The sequence below is a fragment of the Coenobita brevimanus genome, chromosome 47 (assembly GCF_032717465.1).
Source record: "Coenobita brevimanus isolate Jiangsu-jjx chromosome 47, ASM3271746v2, whole genome shotgun sequence".
In the NCBI taxonomy this organism is placed as follows: domain Eukaryota; kingdom Metazoa; phylum Arthropoda; class Malacostraca; order Decapoda; family Coenobitidae; genus Coenobita; species Coenobita brevimanus.
In genome coordinates, this window is record NC_137000.1 from 29,515,301 (window position 1) to 29,541,741 (window position 26,441).

The following is a 26,441-nucleotide window of genomic DNA, read 5'->3' on the forward strand; positions in this document are numbered from 1 at the left end:
GAAAATAATCAACATGTTGTTAGTTATAAGGAGAGTGATTACATGTATTTCCACTTGTATATATAATTAGTGAAGAATATATGCTAGCTTTACGAATTTGGTAATGAAAAGTTATATTTGACAATGAAAGTTGAGGAGATTGGTAATGTGGCTGTTGCGATCTGGCAACTCTGTTACCCCACCAACATCAACAGTCACAGCTTAACTCCGATGGAGAGCAGATACTCATAACAGTGCAAGCCACAGGTGCTTGTTTTTGTGAATAAACAGTGAATAAACTGCAATACCTTGCCACTAGAACACACAGGAATTTACAGTGTTGTGCAGTGTTAAGAAATTACAATTTAGAGTGCAGAGGATTAACTGTGGACTGCAAACTGGCGGTTCAAACCAGTCCAAGACCAAGGGACTTGTAAGTACCCAGAATGTTTAATATTGTATAAACTCACCTCTAAAACCTCATTTTATGGTTCTTTTGCTTTTATTTCAGTCTTTTATGTACCTTATTGGTGTGATTTGGGTCTTAAATAGGTGCTATGCATGTCCAGAGGGAGTTGTATAGGTGTTTTTCAGAGTTAGGGTCCGTAAGTACTAGTCCATAAGCTGGGGCCCAATATCCGGACAGGACCACTATCCGGACCTGCCTATGGCTCTATTGATCCGGATATTGGAGGGGTTACTGTATTATATATATATATATATATATATATATATATATATATATATATTATATATATATATATATTTATATATATTTATAATTTATATAAGTAATCCCTGTAATATCCAGACGCCCATTTTCCGGACATCCCCAATAACCGGACATTTTCGTCCCTGGATCCAATATTCCCAAAATGCGCAAAAAAACGCAAAAAATTAGATACAAATCTGACTTTTTTCCCACCCGTAATTTGAAATTGCCGTGTGACACCGAACAGCTGTTACACCATGGTCCCTTCACCCCTTCCTTCCTCCCCCCTCCCCCCTTCCCTGTCAGGGTTGCCATTTGGTATTTTTCATTACCAAATGTGGGCCAATTTGGTAATGAAAAATTTGTTTGGTAATGAATCAGAATAATACAATACCAAACGGATTTTTCACATGTATGAGGATACACAGAATGGAGATGGTGGATTGTTTGCTCTCTCTGATTAATGTGGTAGCCTATATAGCGTGATAATAATCAACATGCTGTTAATTATAAGAAGAGTGATTACGTGTATTTCCACTTGTGTATATAATTAGTGAAGAATAGATGCTAGCTTTACGAATTTGGTAATGAAAGTTAAAAATGGTAATGAAAATTGAGGAGTTTGGTAATGTGGCCGTTGCGATCTGGCAACTCTGTTACCCCGCCATCATCAACAGTCACAGCCTAACTCCGATTGAGAGCAGATGCTTATAGCAATGCAAGCCACAGGTGCTCATTTTTTGTGAATAAACAGTGAATTAACTGCAATACCTCGCCACTAGAACACACGGGAATTTAGTGTTGTGCAATGTTAAGAAATTAGAATTTAGAGTGCAAAGGATTAACTGTGTACTGCAAACTGGCGGTTCAAACCAGTCCAGGAGCCAGGGACTTGTAAGTACCCAGAATGTTTAATATTGTATAAACTCACCTCTAAAACCTCATTTTATGGTTCTTTTGCATTTATTTCAGTCTTTTATGTCCCTTATTGGTGTGATTTGGGTCTTAAGTGTAATGCATGTCCAGAGGGAGTTGTATAGGTGTTTTTCTGAGTTAGGGTCCATAAGTACAGGTCCAGGAGGCTGGGGCCCAATATCAGGCCAGGATCACTATCCGGACATGCCTTTGGCTCTATTACATCGGATATTGCAGGGATTACTTATATATATATATATATATATATATATATATATATATATATATATATATATATGCAGGTAAGCCCTTAATTCACGCGAACTTTTTTCACACGATTTCGGTTATCCACGAATTTTTCGTACAATAATTAAAACATAAAATTATAGTATTCAAATAAATAATTATAATATACAAGAGAAATAAATAAAATATAAAAATGCCTACCTGCTGCCCATGTGCACACATATGTGTGTGTGTGTGTGTATGTGTGTGTGGGAGGTCGGTCTACCACCCACCACAGTCAGTTTGAATCCGACGGTCGAACCATGCATGACTGGCCAATTGTTATTTGTGGCTTATTTTTCTGCCTTCCAGTGATTGCTTGCCTTGTCTGCCAACATGGGGCCTAAGCATAGTGCTAGTGATGCATGTGGTAACACACCAAAACAGACTAGTAAAGTGATGTTGCTGACAGAGAAAGTTAAAGTGTTGGACAAACTTCAGGGAGGAATGTCGGCGACAATTCTCCGTCAGGACGATTCCCCGTCATTTATTTACATACCAGTTTATTTAGCAAGTACAGTACACTAGTTTTTTACTTATATGATTAATAAAATACCCCTGAAAATTAGTTATTAAAGTATTAATTAATCAATAATAAGTATATTAATAGAATGATGGGGAATTGTCCATGTTTTGACGGTGAATTGACTTGATGGTGAAATGTCTCAGAACCGTATGTTTGGGGTGAGTCAACTGTTCATACAATAAAGAAGGAGAACGTAGCATACCGGAGAAGTGAGGGCTAGTGCTCCAGGCTGCTAAAGTGTCTCCACCTACGCCTGTGAATTGTCATGGAACCTGTGAATTGTCTTGGAACCGCATGTTTGGGGTGAATGAGTCAACTGTTCATACAATAAAGAAGGCAGAATGTAGCATATGGGAGGCAGTGAGGGCTTGTGCACCAGGCTGCTGAAGTGTCTCCACCTACGCCTGTGCTTGTCAGGTTTCAGTGTTAAATTTCTTACATTTTTGTTGTTTTTTATACTTTATGCTAGTTTATAAGGTGTATGTAGTGCATAAACAGTATTATTCAGATGTAATATACTTAATAGACATGCGTAATTATGTGCACACAAGGGCAGAACATATATGCGAATTTACCACATACGCGAAGGGTCTGGGAACCTAACCCTCGCGTGAATTAAGGGCTTACCTATATATATATATATATATATATATATATATATATATATATTTATATATATATATTTAGCCATAGACATTACAGTAGTTGACATAACACTTAGTTTACTAGCGGCTGAGCCTTTTGAGAGTCTGGGAACTCTCTTTAACCCCTACACCGCGGGCATGTTTACCGATGTTTTGCGTGTGCCGCGGGGTTATTCGGGCTCCGACAGACTCTCAAAAAATATTTGCCAAAAATCAGTTATTAGTCCTAGAATATTAAAATTACATATGCTTATGGCACATACCTTCAGCTTTCTTCTGGAATGTTTGTTGAGCCTTCGTCAGTTACCGTAGGACTTGTGGAGACCTCTGAAGTTGGGTAACAAAGTCTCCACTTTACACTTCCCGACAACCCGTAATATGATTACCACAGCCAGATATTAACACTATAAACACTACTCTATGATTTTCAAGTAGTTTGGGATCCATACTCCAAAAAAAAAACCACTGTGAAAGCAATGAAATTTATGAGCGCGTCTGACCGTCGCACTTACGCTAGTTTGCTCTTGGTACTCTGTCATTTATTATTCATAAAACCCCTCACACTTTATATTTCTATTACTATATAACACTTATATATATCTACAGTCTTTATCCATAAGTTTCCTTCAGTAGTATTAGTTTATTGTCACTGTAGGGATTCAATTTCTTTCAGTAAAATACGTAGCATTCACTTTCTCGTCCTGTATACTAGCATTGAGAGTGAATGTCACTTTCATCTTCACTCTCATAACTTATAGTATTCAGACATGCTAGAGTGAAACTTTCACTTTCATTACTCCTAGGGTATATACTCGTATTCTTATAATACTACTCATTTAGATTTTATTTACGTTCTCTATTTTATTTACGTTATTTACATTTCTATTTTATTTACGCTGTGTTATGCACTGTCACTTGAAGTAACTTATAAAACTATTTTCCACTGTTCACGTATATTTACATTCATTACTTTCACTTGCTGTTTACACATTATTTACACATTATTTACAATTCCACTTGCACTGTTTTACTCAATAGAAAGATCATAGTCACTCTTTTATCAATTGTCAGCCCTTTACCTCTTTCCACACGAGGTTTAGTAGGGGGTAAAGGTCACAGGGCCCTTTGCATGGGGGTGAAAAAGTCCCTTAAGTCAGCAAGAAGAAACAGACGTACCTCTACTTCGGAAGATGAGAGTAAACTGATAACGGAGGGCCGGGGTAGAGGCCTACGTAGGGGATATTCAGTGCTACCAATGTTCGCTCTTGAAACAGCTATGTATAGCACTGAAATGATTGGCAGGAAATCTAGACAATACATTATAAATTAGGTAGTTCCAGGTGAATGTAAATATCACTTAGGCTTCTCCCTTCCCTCCTTACATGTATATTTATTACGAAAATAGATTATACGGCATATTTCAAGGGGAAAAAAACAGCGAAAATTAGCGAACGAGTGCATGTGAGGTGTTGTCAGGTGATAATTAGCCAATTCTAGGTGTATGGCACTCTCACTTACCTTATTTCTTTCTTGTATATATTATTTGGTATAAGAATAGGGCATAGGGCTTTGGATGAAATCAGTGAAAAATTCCAGGGAAGATTTACTTAGCGTAGCACGGCTGGGCAGGCGAGAGGATAGGGTAATGGAGGGGGGATAGGGAGGGGAGTCAAGAATGGGGAGAAATGGCTAAATTGTCAACAATGGATGGGAGTACAGATGAGATTAGGAGTGCTGATTAGTGTTGGACATTGGGAGTACTGATAGATGATACAAGCCCCCACTTGGAAGCCCGGGTGAATTCAAAATAACACAGAATCACAAAAGCGATGCCCCGCGGTATGATCCCTTGCTCCCAAGCATCACGAAAGTGACGCCCCGCGGTTAAGGGGTTAAAGGCACCTTGTATTTCTTGCACTTTTGGTAAACATCAATGGGGTGCTTCTGAAAAGCCTAGTATTCCGTCAGATGGCTCCACTGTAGCAGTAAACACATTCCCGCGCTGTTTAAAAAGCATAATTTTATTTGTTAAATATTTACATTGTTGTGTGAAGTTGTGAATCATGGTAATGTCGTATGCCGTAATATAAATAATACAAATAGAACACGTATATATAACGTATCATGAATTGTTTATATTTATCATAAACTGAAATTAAAATATCACTGATGGCATGTGATGGCAGTCTGTCATTTCAGTGGTCCTATATTATTTAATTTCTGCTACATTTAGTGCAAGTTAGATTCTTAATACATAGTTTGTTCAGAGTGTAAAGTATGCCCAGTGAGTATCTTGACTCATCCAGTCTCTGTGTGGGCAGAAATTTATTTTTTTATTTATTTTTTTTTTTTATGTGACCGACTCTGGGCATAGGCTTCACAATGTTGAGTAAATACTGGCATTCACCATCATAAATCATCCGGTCTGAGGAACCGTCCCAAAACCAAGATCGTTTACGCGTCATTTTTTGCCCGGTCTCACCGAGGACAGACGACTGTGGAAGTTAAACAAGCCAAGACATCGCTTCCAAGTGATCCACAAGATTCACACGGAGACAAGTTCAGTATTCATGATTATATATATATTATATATACAGTATATATATATATTATATATACAGTATATATATATATATATATATATATATATATATATATATATATATATATGATATATCTATCTATCTATTGCCAGACGCCTCAATCCTGTTTGGGGTGGCCACAAACAAATCGCCTCCAAGTCGCCCTGTCCCCCGCCATTTCACTGCCCGGCTCCCAACTCACACCCCCTCTCTCATATACCTCTCCACCCCATCCTTCCATCTCATCCTCGGCCTACCCCTCCCTCTTCCCCCTCCACCTCACTCACATACACTCTCTTCGTCAGTCTTTCACCCTCCATCCTCTCCACATGGCCAAACCACCTCAGTGTGTTCCTCATAACGCTTCCTATCACATCCACATCCACACCACAACGCTCCTTTATATCCTCATTCATCAGCCTGTCTCTCCACGTGACTCCACAGGCTCCTCTTAAATAACTCATTTCCACTGCTCTCACTCTTGACTTGTGTCCCTCCAACAATGTCCAAGCTTCACTTCCGTACGTTAGAGTTGGTATCACAATACTGTCATGTAGTAACTTTTTCACTTTCATGCTCACTTCCCTGTTTCTTATCACTGCTTTCAAAGAACCAGCAACCTTTCTTCCCTGCTGTACCCTTTCAAGCACTTCACCCTCCAAACCTCCATCCTTACTCATCACACTACCCAAATACTTAAACATACTCACATTTTCCAATTCCTCACCATCCAACCTCGCTGTACATTCACTAACTTCACCTTTCTCAGAGACCATCACTTTACTCTTCCCTACATTCACCTTTAGATTCTGTTTCCTACGCACTCTCTCAAACTCGTCCACCAAGCCTTGCAGCTCCCCTTTGTCTTCACTCAACAACACATATCATCTGCAAACAACAGCACAGGGAGTTTCCAAACACTATCCTCTCTCACCAGGGCCACTCCAACATCCACTACCCTACCTTGTACCTCTTTTATTACCCCATCCATGTACAGATTATTGAACAACCATATATATATATATATATATATATACAGTATATATATATATGCAAACGTGAGAACACATGACGAGTAAATACTACTCCATCCTCTTAAATGTCTACCCCCAGTGAGATTGCATCCAGGTCAAGAGGACTGGTATGTGCACTCAGTCAGTGGAAGATCTTTCAAACATATGTGTGTGGACAGGTGGCCTGGGGACAGTTCTCACATGACCATACCATTAGGGACCTGCCAAGAGGGGGCAATGTGTGTGAGATATTGATGATAAGATGACATTAAGGTATTTATTTGGTAGGCACTTGGTGAAATGTAAAAATTATAATAACCACTAGTTCTCAACAGAAAAAGACAAAACTTCACTGTAACACTTTATTTACAAAAAGCTACAATGATACATATGAATATGACTCACTCATGGTGCAAGGAAGCTGCAGGGGAAGGTCTCTCTCTCTCTCTCTCTCTTTCTCTCTCTCAGCTCAACAGTCAGGAACTCACATTACTCTCTCTCTCAGCTCAACAGTCAGGAACTCACATTACTGAAGTATGTGTGTTTGTGGGTGTGTCCATTTACGACAGTAATGTAACCAACGTTGGGTACAGGGATATGAGAAATGGGCATACCTTAGTTAACAGCTAGAGAGGCAAGATGTGGGAATGACAATTACACAAAGATATCGCTCAGTGAAACACACTGCCTATACATAGTCACTTATGAACCAATGACGAATGTTATGAATATAGCTCGTTTCTACTCTGAGTGAATCCATGACATTACACGCCATCAAAATAAAATTTTTCATGGAAACTTGACATCCCTCGTGAAAAAACTTAAACACGGGACTGTCTTGTGGTGCGCATGCGTGAAGGAAGTGAGCAAAATGTTGAATGCCAGTATTTACTCAACATTAAATTTCTGCCCACATAGAAACTGGATGAGTCTAGATACCCACTAGGCGTACTGTACAGTCTGAACAGACAATGTATTAAGAACCAAATTTGCACTAAATGTAGCAGAAATTAAATAATGTAGGGTCACTGGAGGGACGGGTTGCCATCACATGCCATCAGTGATATTTTAATTTCCGTTTATGATAAATATAAACACTTCACGATACGTTATATATACGTGTTCTATTTGTATTATTTATATTTCGGCATATGACATTACCATGATTCACATTTTCACACAACAGTATAGATATTTAACAAAGAAAAATATGCTTTTTAAACAGCGTGGGGAATGTGTTTACTGCAACAGTAGAGCCATCTAGCGGAATACTAGCTTTGAAAGCACCCCATTGTCTAGTAAGGCTAAAACTACAATTTGACTAAATCAGCTGTATGACTCTTAAGTAATAATGGTCATCCCTGAATGATAATATTTTAAGATTTTTATAAAGGGTATATACAAGGTAGCATTACAACAAAATGAAGGTAATTTTATGTTAATACCAGTAATAATAGTAACATTAATAATCTGTCTATCTATCTATTGCCAGACGCCTCAATCCTGTTCAGGGTGGCCACAAACAAATTGCCTCCAAGTCGCCCTGTCCCCCGCCATTTCACTACCCCGCTTCCAACTCACACCCCCCTCTCTCAGATACCTCTCCACCTCATCCCTCCATCTCATCCTTGGCCTCCCCCTCCCTCTTCCCCCCTCCACCTCACTCACATACACTCTCTTCGTCAGTCTTTCACCCTCCATCCTCTCCACATGGCCAAACCACCTCAGTGTATTCCTGTTAACGCTCCTTATCACATCCACCTCCACACCACAACACTCCTTTATATCCTCATTCGTCAGCCTGTCTCTCCATGTGACTGCTTAGGCTCCTCTTAAATAACTCATTTCCACTGTTATCACTCTTGACTTGTGTCCTTCCAGCAACGTCCAAGCTTCACTTCCATACGTTAGAGTTGGTATCACAATACTGTCATGTAGTAACTTTTTCACTTCCATGCTCACTTCCCTGTTTCTTATCACTGCTTTCAAGGAACCAGCAACCTTTCTTCCCTGTTGTACCCTTTCAAGCATTTCACCCTCCAAACCTCCATCCTTACTCATCACACTACCCAAGTACTTAAACGTACTCACATTTTCCCATTCCTCACCATCCAACCTTGCTGTACATTCACTGACTTCACCTCTCTCAAAGACCATCACTTTACTCTTCCCTACATTCACCTTTAGATTCCGTTTCTTACACTCTCCCAAACTCATCCACCAAGCCTTGCAGCTCCCCTTCGTCTTCACTCAACAACACAGTATCATCTGCAAACAACAGTACAGGGAGTTTCCAAACACTACCCTCTCTCATCAGGGCCACTCCAACATCCACTACCCTACCTTGTACCTCCTTTATTACCCCATCCATGTACAGATTGAACAACCATGGAGACATGACACATCCCTGTTTCAACCCAACCTTCAAAGAGAAAAATTCACTCAGTTCACCATCCACACGCACTGCAGCCTTGGCACCATCATACATACTCTTCACAGCATTCAACAACTTCCCATCTACTCCATATATTCTTAATACTTTCCACAATCCTTGTCTCTCCACCCTGTCATATGCTTTCTCCAAATCCATGAAAGCCGCATACAACTTCTTTCCCTTCTCTAGAAACTTTTCCACTAAAGATCTAAGAATGAATATCTGATCTACACAACCTCTTCCCTTCCTAAAGCCTCCCTGTTCTTCTCCAACTAATTCCTCTGTTCTTTCTCTAACTCTGTCAATAAGTATCCTACCATACACTTTTCCTATTATACTATGAAGACAGATGCCCCTATGATTACCACACACTTCTTTTTCCCCTTTTCCTTTGTACAAGGGAATAATTATACCTGACTTCCAATCCTCCAGGACTCTACCTTCCTCCCAGGCCAATCTGCACATTCTCCACATCCATTCTACAACTATCTCTCCCCCATACTTCATCATTTCACCACACTCCATCAATTCCTGGGGCTTTCCCCAATTTAACTTTCTTCATTGCTTCCACAACTTCTATCCTCCTGATTTCTTCCTGTCTTCTCACCTCCTTCCTCCTCCCAGCCATTCCCCAGCCACTTATACTCGCATTACTTCCATCCTGTATGTTCAACAATTCCTTAAAGTGTTCTCTCTATCTGCTCACTTTTTCTCCCTTCTCCACTAGTAATCTACCATTTTTATCTTTGACTCCTCTGGTAACTTCACTTCCACCCTGTCTTACTGTTTTCACCTCTTTCCAGAACATTTTCTTACAGTCCCTCCACTTTACACTCAAGTTCCTTCCAAATTCCTCATCCGCTTTCTTCTTACTCTCTCTTGCTAATCTTTTCACCTCTCTCTTTCTTTCTACATATAACTCTCTCTTCCGCCTCTCAACTTCTTCCACGCCCCTATTTCTCATCCATTCATTGTATGCTTTCTTCTTTTGTGCCACAGCCTATCTCACCTCTTCATTCCCCCACGCTGTTCCTTGCACACTCCTCCGTCTTCTCTTCCTCCCACACACCACATCACATGCTGCACATATTTCTTCTGTAAATATCCTGCACACACCTTCCACGTCTCCCATCTGCTCCAATTCATATTTGCCCAATCGTTCCTCCACTTCTCTCTCATACTCTGCCTTTTTCTCATCCTCTTGTAACCTTTCCACTCTCCCTACAAATAATAATAACTACAACAATAATAATAATAATAATAATAATGAAAGTCAACTAATTTAAAGAATTAGTACTTTGATAGCAAGTAAGATTTATAAGCAGATTTGAAAGATACAGCCTTGCTTAGTTCCCGAATGGCCATTGGGATACAATTCCAAACTTTGGGTCCCTGATAAGTGATATGTGACTGGGACTTGGTTGAAGCCGTGAGCGGTATTTTTAGATTACAGTTATTTTGAAGATTATGCCGATCATTCATATTAAAATCAAAGTAACTGTTAAGTGACAGGTTGTGCAGAGACTTGTAAACAAAGCAGTGCAGTAGGACTTTATATATCATGCATTTTTAAGATAACCAATTTCTTAAAAGATGGATTAGTGTGGTCATATATATATATATATATATATATATATATATATATATATATATATCTATCATCATCATCATCATCATCATCATCAGCCATAACTAGTCCACTGCTGAACAAAGGCCTCCCCCAACCTTTTCCACGAATTCCTTGACTGAGCCAATCTTTGCCACGTTTTCCCTGCAAATTTCTCTATCTCATCTCTCCATCTCCTGTCTGGCCTTCTTCTGCTATGCTTACATTCTCTTGGTGTCCAGTCCGTCAGCCTCTTACTCCATTGGTTATCCCTTATTCGTGCTATATGGCCTGCCCACCTCCATTTCTGTTCTTTTATAACTTCTGTAATATGTTTGACTTTAGTCTGCTCTCTCACCCAAGTTGATCTTTTCCTATCTCTTAAAGATATTCCCAACATTGACCTTTCAATTGCTCTCTGAGAACGGATTAATTTATTTTCCATTGATTTTGTCAGTTTCCAGGTCTCACAACCATATGTCATAGCTGGAATTATCTATCTATCTATTGCCAGATGCCATAATCCCTTAAGGGGTGGCTATTTGACTTTGAGTTGTTGGTTTTATATTCGTTATATACATTTCGTTTCACACAAACTGGCAAGCTACTTTTCATAATGTCTCTATGTTTACCGAAAGCTTTCCATCCAGTTGTAATGCATCTTTTTATCTCGCTATCATGATCTTTCGTTAATTTTAGTATTTGTCCCAAGTAGTTGTACTCCTTAACTTCTTCAAGAATTTCATCACTTATTCTGATGACGCTCTTTAGTGTTTGTGGATTAAACATTAGTTTTACTTTGGTTCATCTTCAGTCCTACTTTCAGACTTTCTCTGTTCAGGTCATTTAACATTTCTTGCAATGCCTGCACCGTTTCTGAGATCAGGACAGTGTCATCTGCAAATCGTACATGGTTTAGCTTTTCTCCATCAATGTTCACTCCTTTGTTTTCCCAGTCTAGTTTTCTGAAAATACTTTCTAGGCATGCTGTAAATAATTTTGGTGAAATTGTATCTCCCTGACGCACGCCCTTCTCAATCGTAATTTTTTCTGAGTCCTTATGTAATTTAACAGAAGCAGTTCCCTCTTTATATATGTTTTCGAGCAGGTTTACAATGTTCTCATTCACTCCTTGTTCTCGCAGTGAATTTATAATTGCTGTGTGCTCCACTGAGTCGAAAGCCTTTTCGTAATCAACATAACCTAAGCAAAGTGGTTTATTATATTCTATAGTTTTCTCATTTAGCTGGTTCATTGTATGTAGATGATCAATGGTCAAATACCGGCTTCGGAATCCTGCCTGTTCACGAGGTTGGTTTTCCTCCAAAATTGTTGTTATTCTGTTCGTAAGGACTTTAGTGAAGAGTTTGTAAATGACTGATGATAAGCTAATGGGTCAATAGTTACTAAGATCTTTTGAGTCACCTTTTTTGTAGAGTAAAATAACTATTGCATTACACCATGTTTTGGGAATTTTCTTCTGTTTTATACAGTGGGTAAATAAGATGCTTCTACTGTTAAAGGTAAGGCAAATGTTTACCCAAAAGTCTGATCAACTGACTATATATATATATATATATATATATATATATACTGTATATAGTCAAATGACCACCCTTTACGGGATTATGACATCTGGCAATAGATGGATAGATATTAGTGGTAGGTGGTGGCGACCATCATCCCACTCACTTGATGTAGTGCTGCCTACTTCTTCCTTAGCCTTTATCATTCTTTTTCTGTGCCTGCCCTCCTCTCTTCCTATTTCTCACATCTTTCCTGTCACTACTTATTGCTTTTCTTTCCGTTACAGGTGGCTTTACATTGAGTGACAAGCCAAATGGTTTCCTGTAAGCCAAGAAACCATTTACAATGCTGGGTGGTAACCATATAACCAAACCATACGTGCTCCCTACGTGTCAAGTGGGTTGATGGAGGGTTAGTGCCCCTCCGTGTAAAACAAATAACTCGGAGTCAAATGGCCACCCCGTACGGGATTATGGCGTCTGGCAATAGATAGATATATATACACTCAAACCTCGTAAATCGCGTCAATTTGGGTCTGGACCACTGCCGCGATTTACAAATTCTGCGGTGTATAAATAATAACTCTTATGTGAAAAATGAATTTGGGTCTGGCCTTTGGCCAGCCACCCCCCACAGCACCCTACCTACACCTATCTAGGCACCATCAAACACAAACATACAAATTTAGGAATATTCAGTGCATGTATTTAATAGAAATAAGCAATGTTAAGGGATCTCACCAATCCTATGACGATAAGTGAATGGAGTGGGGTGGTGTTGGGAAGAACTTAGAACCTCTCAGCATGAGGTGGGGGTGCTCCCTCATGCTGTTCTCCCTTCTCCAGCTCCTCTGCCTCCCTCAGGAAGCCCTCAAAGTCTGCCTCAGAGATGACAGATGCTACATCATCCACGTCCTCAGTGTGTGAAGGGCCAGGCTGTGGTTCAGGCTCAGCTTCAGCCGTTACCCTGGCAAAATAGTGGGTGATGAGTTCCTTATGTTTCTCATTAACTCTGCGGCATTAGTATGCACACTTGCCACCAGGGACGGGTGGTGATTGGTTGTTGGGTCACGATTTTCAAATTGAATGCCACGGTTTACAATTTTCCTCGGAAAAGGCCCACTTCAGTGCCTAGATCTGCGATTTTCATGACTTAACAGCAATTTAAGGGTGGCGGCTGTCTGACAGCCACTTAGCCGTGATTTATAAACACACGATTGACGAGGATTGAGTGTATATATATATATATATATATATATATTGCCAGATGCCATAATCCCATAAGGGGTGGCCATTTGACTCTTGAGTTATTTGTTTTACAGGGAGGGGCACTAACCCTCCACCAACCCACTTGTTGACACGCAGGGAGCACATATGATATATATATATATATATATATATATATATATAGTCAGTTGATCAGACTTTTGGGTAAACACTTGCCTCACCTTTAGCAGTAGAAGCACCTTATCAAATCAGTTCTTCACCCTGTTAGTCTTATGTTTTATTTATTATTTCTGGGGTGGTAAATAAACATTTTCTGTTAAATCTGTTTTCCCGTTGTTTTTAGCTGTTCCTCCGTTACAACTCTTCTTTGATTTGTCTGCATAATGGCGGAAGGGACTGTCCTAACCAAAGTGTTTAACTAAACCTAACCTAACCTAGCTTAACTATACCTGGTATTTTAACCTAACCAAACCTAGCTTAACTGTACCTAATAATTTAACCTAGCCTAACCTAACCTGAGCTCCATTTGGGATATTGGGACAACAGATTCCACCTTTGAGTACAGTACATTGAATGAGTTTCTTCCATTGCACCGAAAAAGAAACAACCTATCATAGGTATGGCTTAAGGAATGCGATGATAATAACAGGGGGAAATTTTTCAGGAAGAAAAGGTAATTTACCAACCTGAAAATAGGAAAATACAGAAAACAGACTGGGGGAATATGAACTGAATTGGTGAGGCCTTTCTGCTGCTTCAAGTAAAGTGTACATGTACTGACATTTGTTCTTCTTTCATCAGGTTTTTCTTTGCTCTCTGAAATCATACATATTGCATTGTCCCCAACTTCTTGCATACTTTTCAGAGCTTACTAATGCTTTTGAAAAGTCAAGTTAGTGTTTCAGTTCCTGTGATGCTGTTTTATGTTTCAGGTTTAGGTGAAAGTGGAAAGGATAAAGTTGAGATAAAGCAAGAAGATCTTTCAGCACACCTTCCCACAACTACGGTAGCGGCATCCCTGCCTGCTGGAGCCAAGGGTGGCAAACGTTCTCGCAGGTAGTGGTATTGGCGTTTGTGCATGCTGAGCTGGGGACAAGCAAGAAGCCAATTGTCTAGAACACCAAATGTGTCAGTGTGCAGCCTTTAAATTAATCACATTGGATTTATTTTATGAGGCTTTTGAAGTGTGCTTGAAACTTGTTCTTTTAAAATTTGTTTATGTTTAAAGGCCATAGGTAGTGATAAACAAAAATCTATTACTTATCACCAGTTCAGTTTAGCATGTTGTCCCTAGATGTTTGTTTAAGCACTCAGAACATTACCACTAGAAATTTGTTTAAGATTGATTGAACGCATTCATTGTTATAACATTTCTGTCTTATTTTGAAAACTGGTGGATATTTCTGTTCGAGTTAGGTGTAGGCATTCAGATAATGGTTCACAAATCAGAGTTTTAGTGTTTTCTGATATATATATATATATATATATATATATATATATATATATATATAATATATATAGAGAGAGAGAGAGATAGAGATAGAGATATTTTTAGGGGGTTCATTAGAGAAATGTTAAACAGATATTACAAATATTTAGTGAGTGGTAGGGTATGCGTGGGTAGAATTTTTAAGAGTAAGGCAGATAATGGAGAAAGAACTGTGAGAAAGGCTGAAAGATACATATAGATCTAAAATAGCTAAGTACAGTATATGACTGACAAGGAAAATATGTTGGGATTATAGAACGTTTTATCAGTGTATATGTATATTGTGGAAGGAATCTGATGAATACAGGAATGAGTTTTATGATGGTTTCAATGTATTTGTAAGGGAAGGATTTTTTCAGTATAGTGTGTGGGGTGTTTGCAAAAGTCCTATACCATTTTAATACTGTTATAAGATATTAGTTATATGAGAGTGTTATGTGGTTACTGTGTTCATCATTATTGTCATACTATTTTTGTTATAGGGGGAAAAATCTTAATGAAGCCATCACAAAGGAATGGGTAACCAATAAGAGCCGTCTTCATGAAGTGTACTACATTCACTCTACCGTGCCACCCATTACCGGCCCAGCCCACCCTAGCCACACTTCACTGCCCACCTCACCTGTTTTCTACTTCCAAACATCAAACATTTAAGAGAAACCATTGACTAAATGTATTCCACCAACACTTCCCCTTATACAAGTCACTTTCACTGGGTGTGTATTTGTCTTACTGTCCTCCACCTCCCACTGCCATGTTAATGAAGTCCATTCATTCATCTCCACCCACCCCACTTCTCTCTCTCTCTCTCTCTCTCTCTCTCTCTCTTTCTCACCTTTAACATACACTTTATATGCCTACCTAAAACACCCATTTTCATAGGGTATACTTCCCTTGGCATGCTTCACTACCTCCGACCATACCAGCTTAACCTTCCCTTATTCTCCATCGTTCCCACTCATTTCCACTTTGATGTGGTGAATACAGTGATTACCTAGAATACTGGTCTACATACAGCACCCATCTGTACATGGTATTCATTGTTTATCATACCCCACCAGCATCGCAGCCCATCCTGGCTACTCCTCTCCATCTACCCCACATAGTCCTGGAACTGAACTGATAAATCTAAAACACCCATGCTCCTATAGGATTGGTTTTGGATATTTCCTTTCATAGGCATGAGCTGAATCATTCCTATGGGGAGACATAAAATGCCTGGTATCAAAATTTTCACATCTCAAACCATAGTACAAAGAGCAATTATTTTTTGGTGCATGCCAGCACAGACATGACCAGATAACTCTTTTTAATTGAGGCTGGTTGATGTAAAGTGGAAGGAATGCAAGAAATTGCTTTGGGAGGAGATCACAAAAGTAAGAGAGGGCGCACGGGAAAAAGAGGGGAGAGATAGAAATGCTAGAATGCTAGTAGAGACGGGAGAGGTGATCAGATGGAGAGAACATTTTAATGAGCTGCAAAATGCAGAAACCAAAAGCAAAGTTAGTGGAGGTGGTTTTGGAATGGCTGGGAGAAGGAGGGGTAAAGAAGGAAGGAAGAAATCAATAGGACAGAAATGTGTGAGGTGCTGAAGAAAAACTAAATGAAACATGCAGCAAAATGTTAAATTATGAGGGAGGCATTGTAATTGATTTGATCTGGAAAATGTGCAAATTAACCTGGAAGAATGACAGATTACCAGAGGGGTGAATCCTTGGCACTTTACAATTCTGTACCAGCTAAGGTTCTGTACAGGCCTATAGAAACTCAGTTAAGGCACATTTTGCCGGCATGTGCTCTCTACATACTAGGTAATGAGAGTCTGATGTGTTGGTGGAGAGAGAGAGTAGTCAGTGTTGATTGACAGGAATGACAGCTATATGAGATATGGGAGGCATACTGGTAATTAAAAGAAGTAGGAAAGATAAAGTTTGTTCTTCTTTGGTCCACCAACCTATGGAAGTAAGTTGAGTCTTGTCATCTTGCAGGGGTTGATATATTGTAAGAGTAGTAGTTGTAGGTGGGGATGCCCACCATCCATTCCGTGAGTGCTAGTTTTGGTTGACTGTCTTGAGTGGCAAGCTATATGTGGGTATAGTTCTTTTGTTTGTATATTTTATGACAGTATAAAGAACTTTCTTCCTAGAGATAGACCCTTAGGTATTAGGTTATTGGCTGCCATTTACCGTAGGAGGTATTACCATAAGTATAATGTGGCCAAAACCTTGACAACTAGCTGCAGTCATCACTCTTAGGCATACAACTCGGCCATGTCTATGTAGGATTAAAGGCTAAGTTGGATTCACGGTGATGTAAGTAGTATTGAATACCGTATTTGAGTTTTCTTTGTCCCAGCAATTTCCAGCCACTGTTTGGAAGTAATTAGGTGCTTTGGGTACTTGGTTAAGCTTCCAGCTTATCAAAAACCTTACCTCTGTTAGAGAACCTCAGCTCTACCAGTGCCATCCCTAGTAGAGGGTTCCGTAAGAGGAAGCATGATATAATTTTGGTTGTTTGATTAAAACCCTCGTAATGGTGAGGGGAGTCATTATTTCTGTCCATGAGGGATGTGTTTATTAGCATATGTAGAATTGGTTTCCGGATTTGTCATCTCGCTTAAGAAAAAAATCCATGTAAACTCCCAAATTGAGTTAGATAGGAAGTTTCATAGATATTTATAGTTGAAAACCATCATAATGGTGATGGGGATCATCATTGTTCTCCATTAGGGATGTATTTATTAGCCTATGTAGAATTGGTTTCTGGATTCCTATCTTTCCCAAGAAAAAAAAAAATCCTTTTAAACTCCCCAAATTAGTTATATTGGAAGTTTCATACATAGTTATAATAAGTATTCTCTGGTAGCCTTAGTATGAGTTTTATGATCTCAGACAATTATTGGGGTTATATTGCATATTCCAATATCATTCTCTATGGCCTGTTATTCAAAGTATGCTTTTTGTTGACCATTCTGAACTTAGCATTGGTGTTCATGAAATCATGGGCCTTGGTTGTGTACACCCTACCTCACATGCGTTTCTTCCCTTAGTGTGGCGTCCAAGCTGGGCGGCAGCGTTCGGCCCTCTCTCGCTACACCTCAGTCCGCAGGGGCTGGATTGGATATAAAGTCAGTTGTGGATATGATCTAGACCACTTCACGTTACGCTCGAACCTCCCATTCTCTGTGACTATTCTGGAAAATTGAAAATGAAAAAATACATAGAACAGACTGAAATTTAGTCTGCTAAGAATTTGTTTTGTGAATTTTTGCATTTATAAATGTATTCATTTGCAAGAATGAGCAGTTGTTTATATATTAATCTTTCAAACACTGGAGGAGGGATTTCATTCTTAACGTGAAAGAGCTTTTAAAATTTGTCATCGTTTTATAAGAATAGATGTAGCAGTATTAATTTAACTTAATTGTTTAAAGAGTGAAAGAAGTCTATTGCTCCTGGAGCTAAGAAGTGATGTTATGTTTTAAAATATGTATGATGAGATTACTTTCATAATTTTAGATTATAATGTTTATCATGAGATTCCTGTCATGATTTGTTGTATTTGCAGTGACTTTTTTTTTTTTCATACTATTTTATATTGATTTTTTCTTTTATTTGCTTAACTGTATTGCATTTTAATTCTATACCTTCAGGGCAGTATATTGTAGCTGGGTGTGTATGCATCTTAAGATACAGTATGCTGTATGAAAAGAATTAGATTGTCTGGAGCACACCATATGAACGTTATTACTCATCAGAGTTGAAATTAGTTGATTATTGTGTTTTTAATTAACTAACTTGATTTTGTACGAAGTTAATATGACCAAAATACAGTATTTATATATCCATTACCATAGGGACTGGCTGTTCTACATTATTGTTTATTGTTGTTATTGTAATTGTGTGTGTGTGTGTGTGTGTGTGTGTGAATTCATGCATTATGTAGATGTCTATCTATCTGTATATTGCCAGACGCCTCAATCCTGTTTGGGGTGGCCACAAACAAAATGACTCCATGTCGCCCTGTCCCCCGTCATTTCACTGCCCTCCTCCCAACTCACACCCCCCTCTCTCATATACCTCTCCACCCCATCCCTCCATCTCATCCTCGGCCTCCCCCTCCCTCTTCCCCCCTCCACCTCACTCACATACACTCTCTTCGTCAGTCTTTCACCCTCCATCCTCTCCACATGGCCAAACCACCTCAGTGTGTTCCTCCTAACGCTTCCTATCACATCCACATCCACACCACAATGCTCCTTTATATCCTCATTCGTCAGCCTGTCTCTCCATGTGACTCCACAGGCTCCTCTTAAATAACTCATTTCCACTCCTCTCACTCTTGACTTGTGTCTTTCCAACAACATCCAAGCTTCACTTCCATGTGTTAGAGTTGGCATCACAATACTGTCATGTAGTAACTTTTTCTCTTCCATGCTCACTTCCTTGTTTCTTATCACTGCTTTCAAAGAACCAGCAACCTTTCTTCCCTGCTGTACCCTTTCAAGCACTTCACCTTCCAAACCTCCATCCTTACTCGTCACACTACCCAAGTACTTAAATGTACACACATTTTCCAGTTCCTCACCATCCAACCTTGCCGTACATTCACTGACTTCACCTCTCTCAAAGACCATCACTTTACTCTTCCCTACATTTACCTTTAGATTCCGTTTCTTGCACACTCTCCCAAACTCATCCACCAAGCCTTGCAGCTCCCCTTTGTCTTCACTCAACGACACAGTATCATCTGCAAACAACAGTACAGGGAGTTTCCAAACACTATCCTCTCTCACCAGGGCCACTCCAAAATCCACTACCCTACCTTGTACCTCTTTTATTACCCCATCCATGTACAGATTGAACAACCATGGAGACATGACATGTAGATGTGCAGGATCTATATACTTCTTTCGGATGTGTTGTTACTCTCGTCTTACATTGTTTTGTTATCTTAAGCATTGAGATTCTTTAATCGTTTAAATCAGGCAGACGAGCATTCTTCCAAACTGATCAGCATTTACAGATGAGAATATTTCAGTTATCCAGTAAAATACTGTAATTGAGTTTATTTTGCTACGTTTAGAATTAAATTACTCAGATAACGCAGAAGAAATTGTTGTTTTTTCCATGAACATCTTTGTATAGTAATAATTAGTTTTGTTAATATAGTGCGTAATTTGTTACCTTCACAAAAGTAAGTTTGTGTTTATCAAAATACAATAGAAAAAAGTTGCAGTGAAGAAGAGGCAAGTAGTTCCTGTTCATATGAACGAAGACAGTTTGAAAATAACATGTTTCTGGTGAAGGACTTTAAATGATGTGTGCAGACGTCTTGAAAGTATGCTATCTAACTTTCCTCTGTTTCTCAGTTATATCACTTTCATTTTGTGAGAGAAATAAGTTTTTGGAGCCATGCACAAAAGTTAATGCAGTGGGTCAGTTATGCAGTGAAGATAGTTGTTAGTAATTCAGCATACAAGGCATGAAGCTGTATTCTTGTTAGTGATACTTCATATCACTGGTTCCATATCAGTGCATTTTTCTTATTCATTATTAGTGACTTGTATGTTACAGTAAAAGTCCATTTATCGGACCACCAGTAATCCGATTATCCAAATACTCCAAATTTCTTGAGGCTGTGCCAAAATCCCCTGCGCGATGGGGAGTGGATGCAAACAGGGAGGGTAACACTCACCTGCCATTTTCAGTTTGTACCTGTGCCCAGTCTGTCGCATTACCGATAATTCCATTCGATTTTCGGACTAACAAGTGGCTGCAGCAAAACAGCCATTTTCTCCCATATCTCCTACTAGTACTGGTGGAAAGAAAACTGCTAAACAAAAGCATGTGACACCAAAATAAGCGATAAACTCAAGGTGATATAATTTTAAGTGTTTGGTTAAACATTCACTGTCCGACCCCCCCCCTGCAGCCAGCAGAGCCCTCTTGCTTTCTCCCCCTCCCCTCTCTCCCTCCCTTTCTCCTGCCCTGCTGCGCGCCGGAGTTTTTTCTTTTCTGATCATTTTTTCACCCTGAAATATATTGGATTAGTGGATTTGTTTTTATACCTTTAGAAAGCTGAGACTTTGTAGAATAAGACAAAAGAAAAAAGAAAGTGATATTGCATAAGGTAAAATAGTTATGACGAGTATAAGTAGAAAGAGCGCATAATGTTCCTATCACATTCGCCCACTCAAGTTTTTTCAATTTTTTTATTCCAATAATTTTTTCACCCTGAAATGTTTGGATTACTGGATTTGTTTTTATACCATTAGAAAGCTGAGGCGTCTGGCAATAGATAGATAGATAGATAGATAAGTTGGCTAGGTTAAGTGTCCCTCAGATTCCCCTAACTAAAATAACTTAATCATGGCAAATGTTTCGGAGAGCCTCGGAGGGCCCAATACCTGCCCAGAGCCCCAACCAAATGGGTAGATTCATATGGCCACGTGGAATGTGAGAGGTGTGAATGAGGAGAGCAAGTGGATGGAAGTGGTGATTGTGTTCAGGAGTGTGAGATATGCCTTGATGGCATTGCGTGAAACAAAGATGAAAGGGTGTGAAGTGGAGGAGTGGGAGGGTGTGAAATGTGTAAGATCAGGCATGAATGGGCAAGGAAGATGCAGGAAGGAGTTGCTTTATTGATGAATGAGGTGTGGCAGATAGGAATGAGAGATTACATATGTGTCAGCTTGAGGTGTACGTATGTCAAGTTCAAGTTCGAGAAGGTGAAAGTGGCTGTGATTGTAGCGTAGGCACTGTGTGATGGCAGGAGTGAGAAAGACAGGTTTTGGGATGAGCTGGATGAAGCAGTAGGAGATGTGCCCAGGAGCTATAAAGTGATCGTAATGGGCAATGTGAATGGAAGAGCAGGCACTGCTCCTGTGGTTGTAGTGGAGTACCAGGAGGAAATGATAATGGGAAGCGACTGGAGGATATGTTTCAGGAAAGGAGGTTGTGCATTTGTAACTCATATTTTTAACATAAAGATTCACATAAATATACAAGATACAGAGGGAACGGAGACCATGTTGAAAGGAGCCTGATTGATTACATGCTCGTAGAGCAGCGGGTGCTGGGAGTGGTTGCTGATACAAGGGCCATGAGAGGAGGTCTGTCAGATCATATGATTGTGGTATGCAAGATGAAGCTGAGAGGAGTGAGGTGGACCAGGAGAGAGAGGAGCAGTCAGGGAGAAAGACTGAAAGTCGAGAAGCTGAGGATCAAAGAAATGGCAGATGAATACAGGATCAAAGTAGGGGAGGAGTTAGAATCAGTGAATTGGAATGAAATGGATCTGGACAGCCTGTGGAATGCATATAGGGATTGCTTCATTAGGAATGCTTAAATGGTGTGTGGTGTGGCAAGAGTAATAAAAAAGAAGAAAGGTATGGCATGGTGGGATGAAGAGGTCAAGAGAGCAGGAAAAGGGAAAAAAGTGGCTAGAGTGGTTACAGGACAGGGGTTCAGTTGAAATAACTGAATATATTGAGGGCAAGAAGCATGTAAAGAGACTAGTGAAGAGGAAAAAAAGAAATAAATGATGATCTAGGAAGAAAAATGAATGCAAATAACTCTGAAAATAGGAAGTTATTCTGGAAAGACGTGCAGAAATGTAGAAGTGACAGATGAAAGAAGTGTGAAAGTGTGAAGGATGTAAGTGGTAGATTATTAACCCATGGGGATGAAGTAAGGACCAGATAGAAAGAATATTTTGAAAGCCTGATGAATGGAAATAGAGAGCAGAGCCGCTGTAAAGGTTTTGGGGGTGTACAGAGAAGGAATGCAGTGTCAGGAAATGTGACACTCGCACAGGTGAAGAACGCTGTGAATCTTCTAAAAAAATGAGAAAGCAGATGGGGATGATGAGGTGTATGCAGAGATGCTTAAGTGCAGTGGAAAGAGTGGAATGAAATGTTTGTTGGAGATATGTAGGAAGGCATGGATGAGTGAAACTGTGCTTGCAGAATGGAAAAAGGCTGTGATTGTATCCCTGTACAAAAATAAATGTGAGCAAAGTGATTGCAAGATTTAATGTGGCATTTTGAGGGTGGTAGGAAAGGCATATGGAAGAATTATTCTAGAGAAAGTAAGAGAGATATCAGAAGTCCTAGTGAATGCTGAAGAGGGTGGCTTCAGGAGTGGTAGAGGATGTGTGGATCAAATATTTGCAGTAAGACATATAGTGGAGAAGGCTTGTGAGAAGGACTATAAGGAGTTCATGGGATTGATGGATCTGGAAAAAGTATACAATTGTGTAGACAGAGAAGGATTGTGGAAGGTTTTGCGCATGTATTGTGTAGATGGTAAGCTGCTAGGTGCTGTCAAGGCTTTTTTTGATGGTAGTGAAACATGTGTAAGGGTAAATGGGCATCTATGTGAATAGTTCACGATCGGTGTGGGCGTGCGACAATTTTTTTTTTTTTTTTTTTTTTTTTTTTTTTTTTTTAATGCTATGAAGAAGGAACCAAAGGCCATGAGCCTGCAGTAACAGTTCCCTCCAAGAGAAAAACAAAATACAAGAGAGAGCCAAATTCAAGATCCATTCAATTCGAGATGCCTGGACACACTGCGTTTGAAAGACTGGAGATCATAGGCAGCAGGAAATACAGACAGAGGGAGACAGTTCCAGAGTTGACCTGTTGCATAAATGAAGGACTGGGAGTAACAGTTAACTTTTGCATTAGAGAGTTGAACAGAAAAGGGATGAGAGTTTGCTGCCAGACGGGTGCTACGCGCCCGTCGTAGAGGTGGAGGAATGCATGCAGACAGTTCAGAGGAGCAGTGATCATTAAAGTAGCGATAGAAAAGAGATAAAGATGCAGCAGTGCGGCGAAGAGACAGAGGTTGAAGGGAGTCAGTAAGAGAAGAGTTAATGAGACGAAAAGCCTTTGACTCCACCCTATTGAGAAGAGCTGTATGTGGGGAGCCTTCCCACACACGAGAGTTGTCCTCCACACAGGGGCGGATAAAACCCCTGTATAGAGTCAACAATTGTGCAGGGGTAAAGAAAGAACAGAGTCGGCTTAGCACACCCAATCTCTTGGAAGCAGATTTTACAAAAGATGTAATATGATCTTTCCAAGATAAGTCCTGAGTAAATGAAACCCCAAGTATGGTCTAGGATGATACAGGATTAAGCTGAATATTATTAAACATTAGTGGGTATACCTGTGGAAGAATTTGATGGATTGATAGGTGTAAGAACTGAGTCTTAGATGCATTAAAAGCAACAAGATTATTTTTACCCCAGTCAGAGATACGAGCCAAGTCAGACATTAGGTATGCCATAGCCTCATCCCTTGTTTGTTGAAGTGTGATGTCCCCATGGTTGTTCAGTATATATATATATATATGGATGGGGTGATGAGAGAAGTAAGAAGACAGGTAATGGAGAGTGGGATTGCGTTGGTAATGAATGGTGATGGATGGAATATCTCAAATTTGTTGTATGCTGATGATGCAGTACTGCATGCAGATACCAGACAATAACATGGTAGACTAATGCAGAGTTTTTCTGATGTCTGTGAGCATCGTGCCTTGAGAGTAAATGTAGAAAAGAGTAAAGTGATGGTTTTTGCAAGAGAAGGTGAATTCCAGTGTGATGTTACAGTGAATGGAGAGAGATTGGAATTGGTTAGGTAGTTCAAATACCTGGGTACAGTGATAGAAAATAGAGAAAAATGTGTGAAAGAAGTGGAAAGTAGAGTGACACATGGAAGGAAAGTAGTTGTTGCTATGAAGGCCTTGATGAGAAACAGAGGCATGAGTGTTGCAGCTGCACAAGGCTTACATGAAGGAATGTTAGTGCCAGCCTTAACATACGAGTGTGAGACTGTCCCATTGCCAGACGCCATGTATCCCAGACGGGGTGGCCAAGGGCTTAGAGTTAATTGTTTTACAGGGAGGGGCACTAATCCTCCACCAACCCCACTTGACACGTAGGGATGCCAACAGCATCTGGTGTTCCCAGGCGGTCACCCATCCAAGTACTAACCAGACCCAACGTTGCTTAGTACTTGGATGGGTGACCGCCTGGGAACACCAGATGCTGTTGGCATCCCTACGTGTCAAGTGGGGTTGGTGGAGGATTAGTGCCCCTCCCTGTAAAACAATTAACTCTAAGCCCTTGGCCACCCCGTCTGGGATACATGGCGTCTGGCAATGGATGATGATGAATGAAATGACAGTCTCACACTCGTATGTTAAGGCTGGCACTAACATTCCTTCATGTGGCATGAAAATGAAAAGTCAAGAGTGAGAGCAAAGGGGGTGAGACTGCTGAGGAATGTATGTGGAGTACAGAGAGTGGACAGGATATGGAATAAAGTGATTTGTGAAAGATGGGGAGTGAGGAAGTCTGTGGACACCAGAATCGGAGAGTGTACTGAGATGGTATGTTCATATGGAGAGAATGGATAACAATAAAGTGGTGAAAAAGGTATATCTGAGCCAATTTGAAGGAGGGAGGAGGCAAGGTGGGCCAAGGAGAAGGTGGAGGGATATGATGGATGAGTGTATGAGCAAGAGAGGTATGCAGGTCAGTGAGGTTTGGGGACTGACAAGAGATCAAGGTGACTGGATGAATGTTGTGAGAAGTGCATAAGCAGGGATTTGGCACCCCTTTTTAACGCGACAGCGTCTGGATTGACCCTATTGGATACATTTATGTGAAGCTACAGAACGTGGTGAATGTTTTTGGCATATCAGATAGAGGCAAGATTCCGGGGGCTTGAATGATGAATGAATGAAAGCATGGCCCATTGAATTGGGTAAACTTGGGCTGTCTGGACATTGCTACTTCTCACCCTGCCACAGAGTGGGAAAGGTGGTCTGGATGATGATGATGATAAGTTGAAAGAGTGCATAAAAATATTTATACCATTTTTTTTTTCTCAGTGTATTTTGTTTTCAAATTTTCCCATGAATGAAAATAGCATCACCGAACCGGAAAATGTTAATGATCATATACATGTTTCTAATATTTCAGAGGTTCCTCCCAATAGTCTGAAAAAAACAGTACAGTAAAACCTCACTATAATGGACTGCCTGACCACTTAAGGAAGCAAAATTCCAATAAAAGTGACATCTGGACTTCCCCTGCTAACCCAAATATTTTCTGATATATCAGACATTAGTCTGGATCGCACCAACGGTTTTTAAACTGTTTTCACTGCCATTGCAGTACTGTACTGTATCATACATTCACTACAATAATCAAATAGTATAATATATATAATAATACTGTAATGTGCACTTGATAAACTTGTCTTTTATTTGCCTTATTTTGATGAATGTAACTGAAGTGGTCAGGCAGTCCAGAGTGCTTCTGGGTTTATCAGACCTTTTGCAATATACAGTGGTTTCTCGAATTTTTTCGACAGTTTAGAATTCGATGAATCAATTTCGATGCATTTTGGAGTGGTCTGCCTACTTCACGTTTCGATGCAAAGTTGCGCATTTTGATGCTCTCAGGGCCAGACTCCAACCAAAACAAGCAA

The 26,441-nt window shown here is 39.9% G+C and overlaps 1 protein-coding gene across 5 annotated transcripts in view; it reads left to right on the forward strand.

The window, feature by feature from the left end:
- LOC145399071 (transcription factor 12-like) overlaps window positions 1-26,441 on the forward strand; it is a 185,809-nt gene that overhangs the window by 101,027 nt on the left and 58,341 nt on the right. For 4 of the 5 annotated variants that reach the window (XM_080271822.1, XM_080271821.1, XM_080271823.1 and 1 more), the window contains 2 exons: window positions 14,382-14,505; window positions 17,988-18,065. In XM_080271822.1, coding sequence (XP_080127948.1) covers window positions 14,382-14,505; window positions 17,988-18,065 — 202 coding nt within the window. The remainder of the gene's footprint in view (window positions 1-14,381; window positions 14,506-17,987; window positions 18,066-26,441) is intronic. The other variant, XM_080271825.1, reaches the window with a different exon arrangement.